The 19,354-nt window shown below is 41.6% G+C and overlaps 2 protein-coding genes across 2 annotated transcripts; one reads left to right on the plus strand and one right to left on the minus strand.

The window, feature by feature from the left end:
* The first annotated feature begins 3,423 nt into the window (after positions 1-3,423).
* Positions 3,424-12,454, plus strand: LOC129111772 (ubiquitin-protein ligase E3A-like). Its single transcript, XM_054623859.1, has 11 exons — positions 3,424-3,678; positions 8,231-8,275; positions 8,445-8,749; positions 8,835-10,087; positions 10,181-10,325; positions 10,752-10,957; positions 11,046-11,210; positions 11,341-11,496; positions 11,606-11,679; positions 11,808-11,951; positions 12,042-12,454. Exons 1-11 carry the CDS (start codon positions 3,602-3,604, stop codon positions 12,160-12,162), a joined length of 2,691 nt encoding a protein of 896 aa, XP_054479834.1. The 5' UTR covers positions 3,424-3,601; the 3' UTR covers positions 12,163-12,454.
* A 3,327-nt stretch (positions 12,455-15,781) lies between these two features.
* LOC129111496 (cyclic nucleotide-gated channel cone photoreceptor subunit alpha-like) lies at positions 15,782-19,354 on the minus strand. The gene is made up of 6 exons (XM_054623465.1): positions 19,266-19,354; positions 18,034-18,090; positions 17,687-17,797; positions 17,424-17,525; positions 17,235-17,341; positions 15,782-17,139 (listed from the first exon to the last, which is right to left on the minus strand). Exons 1-6 carry the CDS (start codon positions 19,352-19,354, stop codon positions 15,782-15,784), a joined length of 1,824 nt encoding a protein of 607 aa, XP_054479440.1.

Genomic DNA, 19,354 nt, shown 5'->3' on the forward strand with positions numbered 1-19,354 from the left:
AAGATGGAAATTTATATTGATAATAATAATAATGATATTAATGATATTAATAATAGTAATATTCATATTATTAATATTAATAATATTAATAAATAATAATATTATTAATTAACTGTGGTCAGATTTTGTTTTTTTTAATTGCACCCTCTTAAAACATGAATAAGTGATGTAGAGACCATACACAGGTGATGTAGAGAGACCATAGAGACCATACACAGGTGATGTATAGAGACCATACACAGGTGATGTAGAGAGACCATACACAGGTGATGTATAGAGACCATAGAGACCATACACAGGTGATGTATAGAGACCATACACAGGTGATGTAGAGAGACCATAGAGACCATACACAGGTGATGTAGAGAGACCATAGAGACCATACACAGGTGATGTATAGAGACCATACACAGGTGATGTATAGAGACCATACACAGGTGATGTAGAGAGACCATAGAGACCATACACAGGTGATGTATAGAGACCATACACAGGTGATGTAGAGAGACCATAGAGACCATACACAGGTGATGTAGAGAGACCATAGAGACCATACACAGGTGATGTAGAGAGACCATAGAGACCATACACAGGTGATGTATAGAGACCATACACAGGTGATGTAGAGAGACCATAGAGACCATACACAGGTGATGTAGAGAGACCATAGAGACCATACACAGGTGATGTATAGAGACCATACACAGGTGATGTAGAGAGACCATAGAGACCATACACAGGTGATGTAGAGAGACCATACACAGGTGTATATATAATGGATGAATGGGGGTCAACTAGGGATGATTGAATATACTATATTAAATCATAATATAGTATATTAAATCATAATGATTTAATATACTGTATTAAATCACAATATTATGATTTAATATTATGTACATATATTCTGTATGAATATATGAACAAAATATTATGATTTAATATACTATATTAAATAATAATATTATGTACATATACTCTGTATGAATATATGTACATAATATTATGATTTAATATACTATATTAAATCATAATATAGTGTATTAAATCATAATATACTATATTAAATCATAATATACTATATTAAATCCAAATATGATATATTAAATCATAATATACTACATTAAATCATAATATACTATATTAAATCATAATATACTACATTAAATCATAATATTCTACATTAAATCATAATATACTATATTAAATCATAATATTCTACATTAAATCATAATATACTATATTAAATCATAATATACTACATTAAATCATAATATATATACATTAAATCATAATATACTATATTAAATCATAATATACTATATTAAATCATAATATACTATATTAAATCATAATATACTATATTAAATCATAATATAGTATATTAAATCATAATATAGTATATTAAATCATAATATACTATATTAAATCATAATATACTATATTAAATCATAATATACTATATTAAATCATAATATACTATATTAAATCATAATATACTATATTAAATCATAATATACTATATTAAATCATAATATACTATATTAAATCATAATATACTATATTAAATCATAATATACTATATTAAATCATAATATACTATATTAAATCATAATATACTATATTAAATCATAATATACTATATTAAATCATAATATACTATATTAAATCATAATATACTATATTAAATCATAATATACTATATTAAATCATAATATACTATATTAAATCATAATATATTATATTAAATCATATATACTATATTGAATCATAATATACTATATTAAATCATAATATACTATATTAAATCATAATATACTATATTAAATCATAATATACTATATTAAATCATAATATACTATATTAAATCATAATATACTATATTAAATCATAATATACTATATTGAATCATAATATACTACATTAAATCATAATATACTATATTAAATGATAATATACTATATTAAATCATAATATACTACATTAAATCATAATATAGTATATTAAATCATAATATAGTATATTTAATCATAATATATAAATTAAATCATAATATCGTATATTAAATCATAATACAGTATATTAAATCATAATATACTACATTAAATCATAATATACTACATTAAATCATAATATACTTATATTAAATCATAATATACTGTATTAAATCATAATATACTATATTAAATCATAATACAGTATATTAAATCATAATATACTACATTAAATCATATTATACTACATTAAATCATAATATATTATATTAAATCATAATATACTGTATTAAATCATAATATAGTATATTAAATCATAATATACTACATTAAATCATAATATACTATATTAAATCATAATATACTACATTAAATCATAATATACTATATTAAATCATAATATACTATTATTAAATCATAATATACTATATTAAATCATAATATAGTATATTAAATCATAATATACTATATTAAATATAATTAAATCATAATATACTATATTAAATCATAATATACTATATTAAATCATAATATACTATATTAAATCATAATATACTATATTAAATCATAATATACTATATTAAATCATAATATAATATATTAAATCATAATATACTATATTAAATCATAATACACTATATTAAATCATAATACTATATTAAATCATAATACAGTATATTAAATCATAATATAGTATATTAAATCATAATATAGTATATTAAATCATAATATACTATTTAATCATAATATACTATATTAAATCATAATACACTATATTAAATCATAATAAACTACATTAAATCATAATATAGTATATTAAATCATAATAAACTATATTAAATCATAATACACTATATTAAATCATAATAAACTACATTAAATCATAATTAAATCATAACATACTATATTAAATCATAATATACTATATTAAAATCATAATCATAATACTATATTAAATCATAATATACTATATTAAATCATAATATACTATATTAAATATTAAATACTATAAAATAATACTATATTTAATCATAATAAACTATATTTAATCATAATATACTATATTAAATCATAATAACTATATTAAATCATAATCATAATAAATGATAATAAACTATTTAATCATAATATACTATATTTAATCATAATATACTATATTAAATCATAATAAACTACATTAAATCATAATAAACTATATTAATCATAATATACTATATTTAATCATAATAAACTGTATTTAATCATAATATACTATATTAAATCATAATCACTATATTAAATCATAATTACACTACATTAAATCATAATATACTATATTTAATCATAATACAACATTAAATGATAATATAGTGGGCAGTCAGTCCGGATCCTCGCAGTGATCCAGTCCGGCTCGTCCTGAGCGGAGCCGGGCCGCGGTGCATTGTGGGCCGCGTGTGGACGCTGAAGTCAAGATGGCTGCTGTGCTCAGGCAGAGCGAAGAGCCTGCTGCGGGAAGGCCGTGAGAGAGGACCCGCACCCCGCACCCCCGACCCGAGCCCGCCGACCCCGGAGCACCGCCCGCCGCACACAGCCGCCGGACCGCCAGCACCCCGAGGAGCCGGCCTCGGATGAATCCCGACCGGGAGGAGGACCGTGAGAGTGCGACACCGCAGGCCCGGACCAGCCCCGCAGGAGGGCCGCACAGGTGGGGAGGGAGCCGGGGGGAGCCGGGGAGCCGCTCTCTCTCTCTCTAACACATGCATATCTCTCTCTCTCTCTAACACATACATATCTGCTCTCTCTCTCTCTAACACATGCATATCTGCTCTCTCTCTCTCTAACACATGCATATCTGCTCTCTCTCTCTAACACATGCATATCTGCTCTCTCTCTCTAACACATGCATATCTGCTCTCTCTCTCTAACACATGCATATCTGCTCTCTCTCTCTCTAACACATGCATATCTGCTCTCTCTCTCTAACACATGCATATCTGCTCTCTCTCTCTCTAACACATGCATATCTGCTCTCTCTCCCTCTCTAACACATGCATATCTGCTCTCTCTCTCTCTAACACATGCATATCTGCTCTCTCTCTCTCTAACACATGCATATCTGCTCTCTCTCTCTAACACATGCATATCTGCTCTCTCTCTCTCTAACACATGCATATCTGCTCTCTCTCTCTCTAACACATGCATATCTGCTCTCTCTCTCTAACACATGCATATCTGCTCTCTCTCTCTAACACATGCATATCTGCTCTCTCTCTCTAACACATGCATATCTGCTCTCTCTCTCTCTAACACATACATATCTGCTCTCTCTCTCTAACACATGCATATCTGCTCTCTCTCTAACACATACATATCTGCTCTCTCTCTCTAACACATGCATATCTGCTCTCTCTCTCTAACACATGCATATCTGCTCTCTCTCTCTAACACATGCATATCTGCTGCTCTCTCTCTCTAACACATGCATATCTCTCTCCCTCTCTAACACATGCATATCTGCTCTCTCTCTCTAACACATGCATATCTGCTCTCTCCCTCTCTAACACATGCATATCTGCTCTCTCCCTCTCTAACACATGCATATCTGCTCTCTCTCTAACACATGCATATCTGCTCTCTCTCTCTAACACATGCATATCTGCTCTCTCTCTCTAACACATGCATATCTGCTCTCTCTCTCTCTAACACATACATATCTGCTCTCTCTCTCTAACACATGCATATCTGCTCTCTCTCTCTAACACATGCATATCTGCTCTCTCTCTCTAACACATGCATATCTGCTCTCTCTCTCTAACACATGCATATCTGCTCTCTCTCTCTCTAACACATGCATATCTGCTCTCTCTCTCTAACACATGCATATCTGCTCTCTCTCTCTCTAACACATACATATCTGCTCTCTCTCTCTCTAACACATACATATCTGCTCTCTCTCTCTAACACATACATATCTCTCTCTCTAACACTCATATCTCTCTCTAACACATGCATATCTGCTCTCTCTCTCTAACACATGCATATCTGCTCTCTCTCTCTAACACATGCATATCTGCTCTCTCTCTCTCTAACACATGCATCTGCTCTCTCTCTCTAATCATGCATATCATATCTCTCTCTCTCTAACATGCATATCTGCTCTCTCTCTCTCTAACACATGCATATCTGCTCTCTCTCTCTAACACATACATATCTGCTCTCTCTCTCTCTAACACATGCATATCTGCTCTGCCCCTCTCTAACACATGCATATCTGCTCTCTCTCTCTAACACATGCATATCATATCTGCTCTCTCCTCTCTAACACATGCATATCTGCATATCTCTCTCTCTCTAACACATGCATATCTGCTCTCTCTCTCTAACACATGCATATCTATCTGCTCTCTCTCTCTAACACATGCATATCTGCTCTCTCTCTCTAACACATGCATATCTGCTCTCTCTCTCTCTAACACATGCATATCTGCTCTCTCTCTCTAACACATGCACATCTGCTCTCTCTCTCTCTAACACATGCATATCTGCTCTCTCTCTAACACATGCATATCTGCTCTCTCTCTCTAACACATGCATATCTGCTCTCTCTCTCTCTAACACATACATATCTGCTCTCTCTCTCTCTAACACATGCATATCTGCTCTCTCTCTCTCTAACACATGCATATCTGCTCTCTCTCTCTAACACATGCATATCTGCTCTCTCTCTCTCTAACACATGCATATCTGCTCTCTCTCTCTCTAACACATGCATATCTGCTCTCTCTCTCTAACACATGCATATCTGCTCTCTCTCTCTAACACATGCATATCTGCTCTCTCTCTCTAACACATGCATATCTGCTCTCTCTCTCTAACACATGCATATCTGCTCTCTCTCTCTAACACATGCATATCTGCTCTCTCTCTCTAACACATGCATATCTGCTCTCTCTCTCTAACACATGCATATCTGCTCTCTCTCTAACACATGCATACACATGCATATCTGCTCTCTCTCTCTAACACATGCATATCTGCTCTCTCTCTCTAACACATGCATATCTGCTCTCTCTCTCTCTAACACATGCATATCTGCTCTCTCTAACACATACATATCTGCTCTCTCTAACACATGCATATCTGCTCTCTCTCTCTCTAACACATGCATATCTGCTCTCTCTCTCTCTAACACATGCATATCTGCTCTCTCTCTCTAACACATGCATATCTGCTCTCTCTCTAACACATGCATATCTGCTCTCTCTCTCTCTAACACATGCATATCTGCTCTCTCTCTCTAACACATGCATATCTGCTCTCTCTCTCTCTAACACATGCATATCTGCTCTCTCTCTCTAACACATGCATCTCTCTCTGCATATCTGCTCTCTCTCTAACACATGCATATCTGCTCTCTCTCTCTAACACATACATATCTGCTCTCTCTCTCTAACACATGCATATCTGCTCTCTCTCTCTAACACATGCATATCTGCTCTCTCTCTCTAACACATGCATATCTGCTCTCTCTCTCTCTAACACATGCATATCTGCTCTCTCTCTAACACATACATATCTGCTCTCTCTCTCTAACACATACATATCTGCTCTCTCTCTCTAACACATGCATATCTGCTCTCTCTCTCTAACACATGCATATCTGCTCTCTCTCTCTAACACATGCATATCTGCTCTCTCTCTCTAACACATGCATATCTGCTCTCTCTCTCTCTCTCTAACACATGCATATCTGCTCTCTCTCTCTCTAACACATGCATATCTGCTCTCTCTCTCTCTAACACATGCATATCTGCTCTCTCTCTCTCTAACACATGCATATCTGCTCTCTCTCTCTAACACATGCATATCTGCTCTCTCTCTCTAACACATGCATATCTGCTCTCTCTCTCTAACACATGCATATCTGCTCTCTCTCTCTAACACATACATATCTGCTCTCTCTCTCTAACACATGCATATCTGCTCTCTCTCTAACACATACATATCTGCTCTCTCTCTCTAACACATGCACATCTGCTCTCTCTCTCTCTAACACATGCATATCTGCTCTCTCTCTCTAACACATACATATCTGCTCTCTCTCTAACACATGCACATCTGCTCTCTCTCTCTAACACATGCATATCTGCTCTCTCTCTCTAACACATACATATCTGCTCTCTCTCTCTCTAACACATGCATATCTGCTCTCTCTCTCTCTAACACATGCATATCTGCTCTCTCTCTCTAACACATGCATATCTGCTCTCTCTCTCTAACACATACATATCTGCTCTCTCTCTCTAACACATGCACATCTGCTCTCTCTCTCTAACACATGCATATCTGCTCTCTCTCTCTAACACATGCATATCTGCTCTCTCTCTCTAACACATGCATATCTGCTCTCTCTCTCTAACACATGCATATCTGCTCTCTCTCTCTAACACATGCATATCTGCTCTCTCTCTCTAACACATGCATATCTGCTCTCTCTCTCTAACACATGCATATCTGCTCTCTCTCTCTAACACATGCATATCTGCTCTCTCTCTCTCTAACACATGCATATCTGCTCTCTCTCTCTAACACATGCACATCTGCTCTCTCTCTCTAACACATGCACATCTGCTCTCTCTCTCTCTCTAACACATGCACATCTGCTCTCTCTCTCTCTAACACATGCATATCTGCTCTCTCTCTCTAACACATGCATATCTGCTCTCTCTCTCTAACACATGCATATCTGCTCTCTCTCTCTAACACATGCATATCTGCTCTCTCTCTCTCTAACACATGCATATCTGCTCTCTCTCTCTAACACATACATATCTGCTCTCTCTCTCTAACACATGCATATCTGCTCTCTCTCTCTCTAACACATACATATCTGCTCTCTAACACATACATATCTGCTCTCTCTCTAACACATGCATATCTGCTCTCTCTCTCTCTAACACATGCATATCTGCTCTCTCTCTCTCTAACACATGCATATCTGCTCTCTCCCTCTCTAACACATGCATATCTGCTCTCCCTCTCTAACACATGCATATCTGCTCTCTCCCTCTCTAACACATGCATATCTGCTCTCTCTCTCTAACACATGCACATCTGCTCTCTCTCTCTCTAACACATGCATATCTGCTCTCTCTCTCTAACACATGCATATCTGCTCTCTCCCTCTCTAACACATGCATATTTGTTCACGTGACCTCTGCTGTGTTTCTGACCCTTGTTGTCTTGTCGTTCCTCAGAGAACACGAGGAGCCTGAAATAGAAAACCCAGAAGCAAGCCGAATGTGAGTAGAGCTGCTTGAAGAGGGCCGGTGTGGTTGAAGGCTCTGCACCAGGCCTTTTGTTTAAGGGGACTGTGTTCATGCATTCATCTCGTATGGGAGTCCGTCCCACATGTGGATCGACTCCCCCAGTTCTTCTCATCTGTTGTGCCTTTTATCCCCCCGACTGCAGGAAGCGAGCAGCTGCCAAACATCTAATAGAGCGCTATTACCACCAGTTAACGGAGGGCTGTGGGAATGAGTCCTGCTCCAACTCATGGTGTGCCTCGTCCGCCGGCTTCGCCCGCATGGATAACAACGCGGCGGCCGTCAAAGCCCTGGAGCTCTACAAGCTCAACGCCAAGCTATGCGACCCCCACCCCTCAAAGAAGGTCACTGCCTCGGCCTACCTGGAGAGCAGCGCTCACAGCAACTCCGCCTGCAGTGACAGGAAGCTGAACCATAGAGATGTCCACTCTGTCCGGGACAACTTTAAAGGTACGGTCCAAGCCACAGCTGTTGCATTCGTACGGTTTGCGACTTTTGTTTGACACTTCTAACCACGTCACGTTTGTCTCCGTAGATGTAAATTTCCTGACAGAGGAGAAAGTGTATGAGATCTTGGACATCTGTGGAGAGAAGGAAGATTACTCCCATCTGATCCGGGTCATAGGTCGGGTGTTCTCCAGCGCCGAGGGCCTGGTGCAGAGCTTCCGGAGGTCCAAACCCCACACCAAAGAGGAGCTCAAGTCCCTCCAAGGGAAGGATGAGGACAAGGATGAGGACGAGAAGGAGGCAGCTGCCTGTTCTGCCACAGCGATGGAGGAGGACTCCCCCGCCTCCTCCTCCTCCTCAAGGCTCGGAGAGGGCTCCTCGGGAGAAAACGACGTCCAGAAGCTCGCCCCGGATGAGGTGTCGGTGGACATCGATGCCGTGCGGCGGGTCTACGAGCGCCTGCTGTCCAACGAGAAGATAGAAGCCGCCTTCCTGAACGCGCTGGTCTATCTCTCGCCCAACGTAGAGTGCGACCTGACGTACCACAACGTGTACTCGCGAGACCCAAACTACCTTAACCTCTTTGTCATCGTGATGGAGAACAGCAACCTCCACAGCCCAGAGTACCTGGAGATCGCCCTCCCGCAGTTCTGCAAGGCCATGAGCAAGCTCCCGCTGGCCGCCCAGGCCAAACTGGCCCGCCTGTGGTCGCGCTACGGCGCCGAGCAAATCCGGCGCATGGTGGAGACCTTCCAGCAGCTCATCACCTACAAGGTGATCAGCAACGAGTTCAACAGCCGCAACCTGGTCAACGACGACGACGCGGTGGTGGCGTCCACCAAGTGCTTGAAGATCGTCTACTACGCCAACGTGCTGGGCGGAGACCTGGACACGGAGCACAACGAGGACGAGGACGAGGAGCCCATCCCGGAGTCCAGCGAGCTCACCCTGCAGGAGCTGCTGGGCGAGGAGCGGCGGAACAAGAAGGGCCCCCGGGTGGACCCGCTGGAGACGGAGTTGGGGATCCGCACCAACGACTGCAGGCGGCCGCTCGTCGCCTTCGAGGAGTTTGTCAATGAACCTTTAAACGAGGTGCTGGAGATGGACAAGGACTACACTTTCTTTAAGGTCGAAACCGAGAACAAGTTCTCCTTCATGACCTGCCCCTTCATCTTGAACGCCGTCACGAAGAACCTGGGCCTCTACTACGACAACCGCATCCGCATGTACAGCGAGCGGCGCATCACCGTGCTCTACAGCTTGGTGCAGGGTCAGCAGCTCAACCCCTACCTGAGGCTCAAGGTGCGGCGAGACCACATCATCGACGACGCTCTGGTCAGGGTACGTGGGTGCCAGTTCCGCACATACAGCGATCCTAAAACGTGTTTGTTTTTGTTGCATTTGGGTTGACGTTGCTCTCTTGTGTCTCTCCAGCTGGAAATGATCGCGATGGAGAATCCCGCAGACTTGAAGAAGCAGCTGTATGTGGAGTTTGAAGGAGAGCAAGGTGTTGATGAAGGAGGTGTTTCCAAAGAATTCTTCCAGCTGGTGGTGGAGGAAATCTTCAACCCAGATATTGGTAAGAAAAGACACAGCTGGCCTTTATGTTGCTAATGCTATGCGTCTCCATGCCGCAACCTCCAGCCTCTGCCTCCAAACAAGAGCGAGCGTGATGACGGGAGAAACGAGCTGCGTCAGTCAAATCCAAGTAACTGCACACTCTGTTGTTAAGCAGGCTGCTTAACAACACCGCGATCAGGCAGAAATACCAGCAGAGCACGGCATTCTTTTGATGGAAAACATTTATTTTCTATCATTTCACTTGTTGTTGCCACTGACGGGCTCAGATTGTAATCAATCTACGATCTCGTTCTATGTGGAGCGCCCGTCCTGATTGGCTGCCGACAGCACTGTCAGACAAAGTGCTGATCACGGCGGATGGCAGCAGCAGCAGCAGCGTCGAGCCTTTTTTCCCCCTCATGTCATCTTCTCCTCCGTCCCGCAGGCATGTTCACGTACGACGAGCGCACCAAAATGTTTTGGTTCAACGCATCGTCGCTGGAAAACGAAGGCCAGTACACTCTGATCGGCATCGTCCTCGGGCTGGCCATCTACAACAACTGTATTCTGGACGTCCACTTCCCCATGGTGGTCTACAGGAAGCTGATGGGCAAGAAAGGAACGTTCAGGGACCTAGCGGACGCCAACCCGGTAAGAACCAACCCCCGTTCAAACGCTCTCGTGTAGCTTTTTGAAACAAATCCACACACTTTCAACACATCCCTTTTTTTGTACAAAGGTTCTATTCCAGAGTCTGAAGGAGCTGCTGGAGTACGAGGGCAGCGTGGAGGACGACATGATGATCACGTTCCAGATTTCCCAGACGGACCTGTACGGGAACCCGCTCATGTACGATTTAAGGGAAAATGGGGACAAGATTCCAGTCACAAATGAAAACAGAAAGGTGAGCCGCACAGAAACGACGACGCCTTTTTCAAACCTCGAGACTAGAGTTCACAGGAGTCAAAGTTCTTATTTCGCCATTTTACATGAAACGGTACCTCACCCTGCTGATGTGTGTGTGTTTTGTGCAGGAGTTTGTGGCTCAGTACGCCGAGTACATGCTGAACAAAAGCGTGGAGAAGCAGTTCAAGGCGTTCCGGAGAGGCTTCCACATGGTCACCAACGAGTCTCCGCTCAAGTACCTGTTCAGACCGGAGGAGATCGAGCTCCTCATATGTGGAAGCAGGGTGAGATTTGCTGCCCAGACGTTTTTTGTTTTTTTTATATTTCCCTCCGTCGTGTCGTTGAGCTTACGTTGAGTTCGTGTTTTTTTTATCTTTTTGTCACATGCCGCAGAACCTGGATTTCCTAGCACTCGAAGAGACGACGGAATACGACGGCGGTTACAACAGAGATTCTCGAATCATCAAGTAAGAACGTGTTTTGGTGGTACGGTGTGTGTGTGTGTGTGTGAATCAATCTGAGTACGCAACGGACACAGTTGACGTTTGATGGGAGGGGTCGGAGTTGATTCTGACGGGATTTCTTTTCTCTGCAGGGAGTTTTGGGAGACGTTGCACTCGTTCGGTGAGGACCAGAAGCGCCTCTTCCTGCAGTTCACCACCGGCACCGACAGAGCACCCGTGGGTGGGCTGGGCAAGCTGAAGATGATCATCGCCAAGAACGGCCCCGACACTGACAGGTGGGGGTCATATCAGACCGGTGATATTCTGTGTTCTCCTCCACTTTCCACGTTTCTCACAGCTTTTGTGTCGTTTTTTTGTCTCGGCAGGTTACCGACGTCTCACACCTGCTTCAACGTGCTGCTGCTGCCCGAATACAGCAACAAGGACAAGCTGAGGGAGAGGCTGCTGAAAGCCATCACCTACGCCAAAGGCTTCGGCATGCTCTGAGCCCCGGCCCCCGCCCCCCAGAAAACGGACTCGTTCGCAGAAAGCCCATCAGACCCTGCCCCGCCCCTTTCCTTTTATCAGACACAATCTTAAGAGGTGACGAAAAGAGTATGTTGTGAGGAAAAGCAAGTCAATAAAGAGAGAGCGGAGAAATGGTTTCGGATAGAGCGCTCCGGTAGTAGTTCTTCTGCTGTGCCTGCATCGTCTCCCACGTCAGTCAGTGTAAAGCACAGAGACCCCCCCCACATCCACGCTATGTGAATGTGCAGCAGCCTCCCCGTTTTTTTTTTTTTTTTTTTTTCTATGTACAGAGAGGATTGTTTTTTTTTCCTTTTTTATTATTTATTTCAAGCTTCAAATGGGTTATTTTTCACGCCTGCCTGTTTGTGATAGCTTCTCTACTTGGGGGGGGGAGGCGTTAATATTAAACTATGTAAATTTGGGGCTATTCACTTACCAGTCCAAAACAAACAAAAATGTGTTAGAAGTAGACCTGAGCTCTTGTTCACAAACCGTTGACGGAGAAAAATGTAGTTTTTAAGAGTAGTCTCTACTTTCAAATATTGTACTCCCCGCAGAAGAAGAAGAAGAAGAAGAAGAAAAGCTCTCGCTGACCATTCCACTCACAGCCATTGGCTTTTCGTTTCTACCGAGTCCACATTTCATCAGGGAAGCGTTGAAAACTGTGATTAGGTTCCAAAAATGGGCGCGTTCTGAATCAGCTGTGTTTTTTGGGCCTTTTTTTTCCCCCCCTTGAGGTGGGGAGGGGGCACCACCGCAGGTTCGACTAAAACCGTGTCAGAGCTGTGTAAGTGCACTTAGACATTTTCAGAATGTTTTTTTTTATTTTTTTGAAGCATTTTTATTTCCGTGTCTTCCTGTGTTGACGATTCTAAAATAAATACACTATATATATATATATATAGATATAGATATAGATATCAGTGCGGGTGGGACTGCGACACCGTGTTGTGCACCTGTAGACCGGTCAGTGGACAGGTGGAACCCCCAGTGAGCTCTTGTAAGCCAACACGTACACAGACAGACGGACTAGGTTCTAGTACCTCGTGATCTGTCGTCTCTGGCTGTGGTTACGCCTGTCATTTAGATACAACCTGTGTCTTCTGACAACACGGATAGCAGTGTATGTATTCACAGCTCCAGGCCTGATCCCAGAGTGGGCGAGCGAGCTCTGTGATTGGACGCTGGGCACGTGAGGATGGTAGTCTAAACGCAATCTGAACACAGCGATTGTTACGCCAAAACCCCGAAGCCCCTGCTGCGTTCCTGCCAGTCCTCGGTTTGCTTTTTTGACCCATAATGCAAAGCAATATCAGTGTAAATCTGTGCTTTGAGCTCATCCGTCACTGGTTTGTGTGTTTGCGTGTGTGTGTGAGTGTGAGTGTGAGAAAGAGACGGGGTAACCTACCTCTGTTGAACAGACGTGTCTCAGTTCAACACATGTAGCACGGCTAGGCTAGCGGTGTGCTCTGGCCTCCTGGTCCTGGACCGACAGGCGGTGTCTCCTCTGACTCTGGGAGGAGGTGCCGCGTGGACAGATCGCTGGGACACACGCATTTAGATTTTGGATCTGTCACAGTCGAGAATGCAAACGGGTGTAACCACTGTCTCTTCTGGAAAAGTCCTCAAAAAAACGAGTTTAATGGCTCTTCATCTTCTGTTCTGATTCTTTTTGACTTTTTTTTTTACGTTGAATGTCAGTAGAGTGCATTACAAGAGATCAGACACCCAGGTGTTCAACACATCTACGGTTGAACAACATTTTAAACCACTTATTTGATAAGTATAAGTAGCTCTTATACACGATGCGCGCACACACACACACACACACACATTACAGACAACCATGTGCTGCGTTTTTTACAAGCGGAATACTTTTTTCATCTCATTGTCCTCATCGGTACATGAAGCTGGCTCGTGTGTCATGAGAAACATCAACCGTCTGTGAACACCAGACCAAAACCAGTCACGGCATCCACTGGGAGGAGGTCAAAGGTCATGGAGCAGGTCAGTCTGTTGACAGGGGAGACCAAAAGGGGATCTTCTTTTGGTTGACGTCGTTGAGCTCTTGAGCCAGCCTCATGATATCTGAGACGCTTTTGGTCAAGACCGATGTCCTTTTTCTTTAAAAAAAACAGTTTTGATCTGTCAGCTGTAGTCGGTTCTGTGTCGTTGTCGTTGGCTTTTCTGACGGTTTTTCTTTGGCGATTGACTCTGGGACTCGAGATTGAGGTTCCTCCTGCCCCCCCCCTCTTTCTGCTCTAGTGCTCTTACTTTCTCGGCCGTCGTGGTTTCAGACGGACCCGGGCTACGTGGTGTTGGAGAATAGTCTTCATTGGGCCGTGACGGAGAGTCTCCACTGCGTTCTGTGTGTCTGTGCGATTAACCACTTCTAAGGCTTCGTAATACTGCAGTAAACTCAAACCATGTAGAGCTGTGTGTGTGTCGGTTCAAACGCAGGCGAAGGATTACCTCCTCGTTATTCAGCCCGGGTTACTCTGTTCCTCCGTTTTGACGCTGCTCACGTGAACATATGAAGGACCTCTGGAGCTAAAAAAAAAAAAAAAAAAAAAAAAAAAAAAAAAAAAGGTGGAAGGTCAACCTGATCTTAGGAAAGGAAAGCAGTTTTCATTAATTGGTTTGACTTAACAGTTGCATTCGAAAAGATACAAACTGATAAAAGGCTACAAGTACCCAGTGTTGTGAAAACATGCTTAATAAAGATGACAGCTTTTTTTCCAACTTGTATCGCTTTATAACCTGATTTTAGTCCAACAACAGAATCAACGACTTCTTTAATAAACACCATATCAATTTTCTTACAATTTCAACTATATCTATTAAATTTAATCCCACAAAGGGACTTTGAAGAGATGTTAACATTGATAAGATCATCAAACAAATGTTTTTTTTTGTCACAAGGTTGTTGGCGTGTCCTGGAAAACCTGGGACAGTCAACCAAGACAGTCATTGAAAAAAAACACATGGAAAGTGAGAGGAGAAAGTAAAATGATCTGGAAAATATTGTGTTATTTCAACAGTCTCCTATTTTCCTTTTTAGCTGAGAATTCAAGACAATAAAAACGATAAATTTAGAACAACAGGGTCAAAAGACAAATATCTGTTGTTCTGTTCGGCCTTAGATAGAAATATACAGAGGCTGATTTGAAATCAGTTTATTTCAAACGGTTCTTCTGTATGTAAAATCATGCTGCAAATATCAAAAAATGAAAATGGAAAAAAAGTATAGTTTATAAAATGTGTTTTACTGAAGATCTCGGCAAAGTGACAGTGGACAGGTGATGTGCAGATTTCTTTTTGTTATTGCTCACAAAAATACATTGCTAGTGCTGGGCATCATTCAAATGACTTTATGACAAATATGACAAGAAAATAGTTCTCAGACGCCAATGGTACATTTGCTTTTTGTTAAATTAAAAAAAAAAAGGGCAAATATCTCAATACACAAATATGGGACTTTGCTGAATATATATAATGTATATACAAAATAAAGTACATGATCAGAGAACGCCTGTTTGAAGGACGTTAACAAGACTCTGGGAGAATCTGTACTCTACAGTACTCTAGGAACAGGATTCTACTCGATGTCTACTTTGAGGGTTGGGACCTGGTTTGATATATTGGTGAGCCGTTGTTTGAGTTTTCGCTGGGAAGATTCATGCTGGGCTGTCAACTTTCGAAATTTCATCGTCATGACGTCCAAACTGGCTTCCACCTTATTGACTTTATTCTCCAAGTCTTTGGCGTCGGTAGCGGTGACCAGGGACTCGTCTATGAGGTTATCTTTCATCAGGATGGCCTTTCCCTTCTCCTCCAGCATATTCTTGGCGTCCGGATACTCAACGAGTGCCTCCATCAGGTCGTCTTTGGACAGGGCGAACAGATCGGAGTAGCCCACGCTTCGGATGTTGGCTGTCCTCCGGTTTCCTGCCTTACTGCCCTTGATGCCCAGGATGCTGATTTCGCCGAAGTACGCCCCGTCGCTGAGGACCACAAACTGGGTAACCCCGTCGTCTGCCACCACAGCCAGCTTTCCTCCTTTGATGATGTACATCTCCCTGCCGATGTCCCCCTTCTTGCAGATGTAGTCGCCAGGACTGAACACTTGAGGCTGGAGCTTAAGGACCAACTCGACAAGCAAACCTGCCTCGCAGTCTTGAAAGATGCGCACTTTTCTTAGAGTCTCCAGATGTACGTTGATGGCTATCTCGGCCTTGAGCTTGTCTGGCAGGTTCTTCAGCACCAGCTTCTCATCGCAGGTCTTCTCCTCTGTCCAGAGGTAGTCAAACCACTTCACCACTCTTACCTCCAGATCTTTCGTAACCTTCCGAAATTGCATGTATTGCTTTATAGAGTCAATCTTAGCCTGGAACTCGACTCGTGCGGCACTCATGTTGGAAATCATGGCGCCAACATTGCCCACAATTGTAGCAAAGATCAGAACCCCAGTGAGGAAATCGGCTACCACAAAGAAGTATTCAATGTCTCGGACTGGGGGTGGCGTCTCACCGATGGTGGTCAGGGTGAGAGTGGACCAGTAAAAGCAGTAGATGTACTGCCTGGCGAGTCGAGCGAACTCGGGATTGCTGTTGTTTGGATACACCCAGGTGTCCGAGCCGAAGCCGAGCGTCTTGGAGATGGCAAAGTAGAGGCAAGCGTTCCAGTGGATGATGATGATGATGTAAAGTACAAGATTGGCGATTCGGAAGATGTTGGGGAAATTTGTCCGAGTTTCCGTCCTGTCGAAGAACTCGAAGAGTCGGGCTAACCTGAAGAGCCGGTTGAACCTCCACTCTGGGTTGTTGATTCCAATTTTGAGGAATATGATATCTGTGGGGATGATGGATATGATGTCTAATCGGAACTGCCGTGTCTTCATGTACCGTTCTTTCAGGACCTTTGCATCCTTTACAAGAAGACCTTGCTCCAGAAAACCTGTTGACACATTAGAATCAGAAATATCTTTTAGGTTTATCATCTAATCCAAGTTCCCCTTTTAATGTTTCGCACATTCAGTCGCCGTCACCGACCTGTCCTAGCTCTCACAAAGGTGTCCATGAAGTAGAGGACATCTGAGCTGTAGTCCAGGACCATCCACAGCGTTGTGTTCCCGTGCTGCAGCTCGTTAAAACAAGACCTAAAGGGAAGCACAGCCATGACAAACAGCTGGGGAACAACAGTCCGGTACGGGGGAAAGACAAAATGCCATGAAGTCAGACCTGGCCACAAGCAGCATCAGGTTGTAGAACACTGGGACGGAGATGGTGTACAGCCAGTAATAGTACGTATCTGTGGCGGGGTCCATGACCCACACCTCCTTTCTGAGGGAGAAAAAGGGAGGTTTGTGTGAAGACCTCTTGTTTGGATTCAGCAAAGAGGGCATTTAAAATCACTCGAGGTATTTTAAAGTTCCAAGAGAAACGTAACATGTCAGGATTTTGAGCAAATGTTGAAGCAGTAGAAATGAGTATGTGTTACGTACGGTTCTTCTTTTTTAGCGTCCTTCTTGTCGTCTTTTTTGTCGTCCTTCTTGTCATCCTTTTTGTCGTCTTTCTTCTCGTCTTTCTTCTCATCTTTCTTGTCATCCTTTTTGCTGTAAATGTCAAGAAACAGAGGCAGAGGCCACATGAATATTTCCACCCCCTTCTATTCAGTAGTGTGAGAGAGCCAGAGGGGGGCGCTGTGACACAGGGACAGTCGTGCTCCTACATATCACATTTCATTCAATTGATTTGGCTGTAGTCTCCTTACATGGTGGAGCAGATGGAGCACTAACGCTATGTTAATGTGTGTGTGTGTGTGTGTGGAAGGATCCCTGTATCTTCTTACCCGTCGTTGTTGTTGCAGTTGTTCACGTTTTGAGCGGCCACGGCCCACCGACCAGCACTGAAAGACAAACTCATAATTACATCTAAATTGTGACCGAGACAACTCAATATCAGGAGAATGTCTTCAAGGAGAGACTGATGAGACATTAGAGAAGTGTTGCTCCTCAGGGGCTCCTCAGGGGCTCCTCAGGGGCTCCCCTTTGTTCTTCTCTATATCCTTACTCTTGGGTTCTAGTCAATACCAAAGTTAAAGCCTCAGTCTAGTGCCCGAGAGCTAAAACAATGACCAGACTCCGCTCAGGTACGGTATAATAATAATAAATAATAATAATAATAACTTTATTTATATAGCACCTTTTAAAAACAAGGTTTACAAAGTGCCAGCAGAACAGTGCAATAGAAGAAACATTAAGAACAATGGTGAGGATAAAACTGAACTAAGAAACAAAATGAAATGACAAGTGACGATCAAATAAACCAACAAAATAAAAAATAAATAAAATGAATAGAATAAATTAAATAAAATTAATAGAATAAATTAAATAAAATAGAATAAATAAAATAGAATAAATAAAATCAAGTGAAATAGGTAAAATATAGTAAACGAACATAAGATAAAATACTAAGACCAAATGAAAATGAAACAATAAAACGGCGACATCACATAAAAGCCATTCTGTAAACAATGCGTTATAAGAAGTGAACTAAGAAACAAAATGAAATAACAAGTGACAATAAAATAAATTAAATTAAATAAAGTGAAATAGGTAAAATATAGTAAACGAATACAAGTAAAACCAAAAATGAAACATTAAAACGACGACGTCACATAAAAGCCATTCTGTAAACGTGTTTTAAGAAGTGATTTAAAACATTACTGGTATAGTAGGATAGTAGGTGTACTGTGAAAAAAAAAAAGCAATCAATCATGCTTCATCCCCTTCATCTTCTTCTTCATCTAGGGCTGAGGTGGGCCCTCATTTCCACACCGCTTTGGAAAGAGGAACCTCATTAATCAATGTTAATGTAGAGCAGGGTTTATGTTTATTATTCCATATAATTATGTTCTTATGCAGCTAAATCTTTTTGGTGTTATGTTTCATGTATTGGGTTTTCTGTGTGAGTATGGACTGAAAAAAAGGGACCAAAAGCCTCAGTGAATAGAACACCTGCACACCTGCACACCTGCAAGCTCCTCCCAGTGTGGGAGGAGCTTGCAGGTGTTCGGCTCACCTGCTCCGGCTCTTCGTGTTGTCCTCCGTCCGCTGGCTGCTGAGGCCGGGCTCTGCAGGAGCAACAGTGCTCCCCCCAAAGCGCACCAT

Source organism: Anoplopoma fimbria, chromosome 22 (assembly GCF_027596085.1).
Source record: "Anoplopoma fimbria isolate UVic2021 breed Golden Eagle Sablefish chromosome 22, Afim_UVic_2022, whole genome shotgun sequence".
NCBI classification, from domain to species: domain Eukaryota; kingdom Metazoa; phylum Chordata; class Actinopteri; order Perciformes; family Anoplopomatidae; genus Anoplopoma; species Anoplopoma fimbria.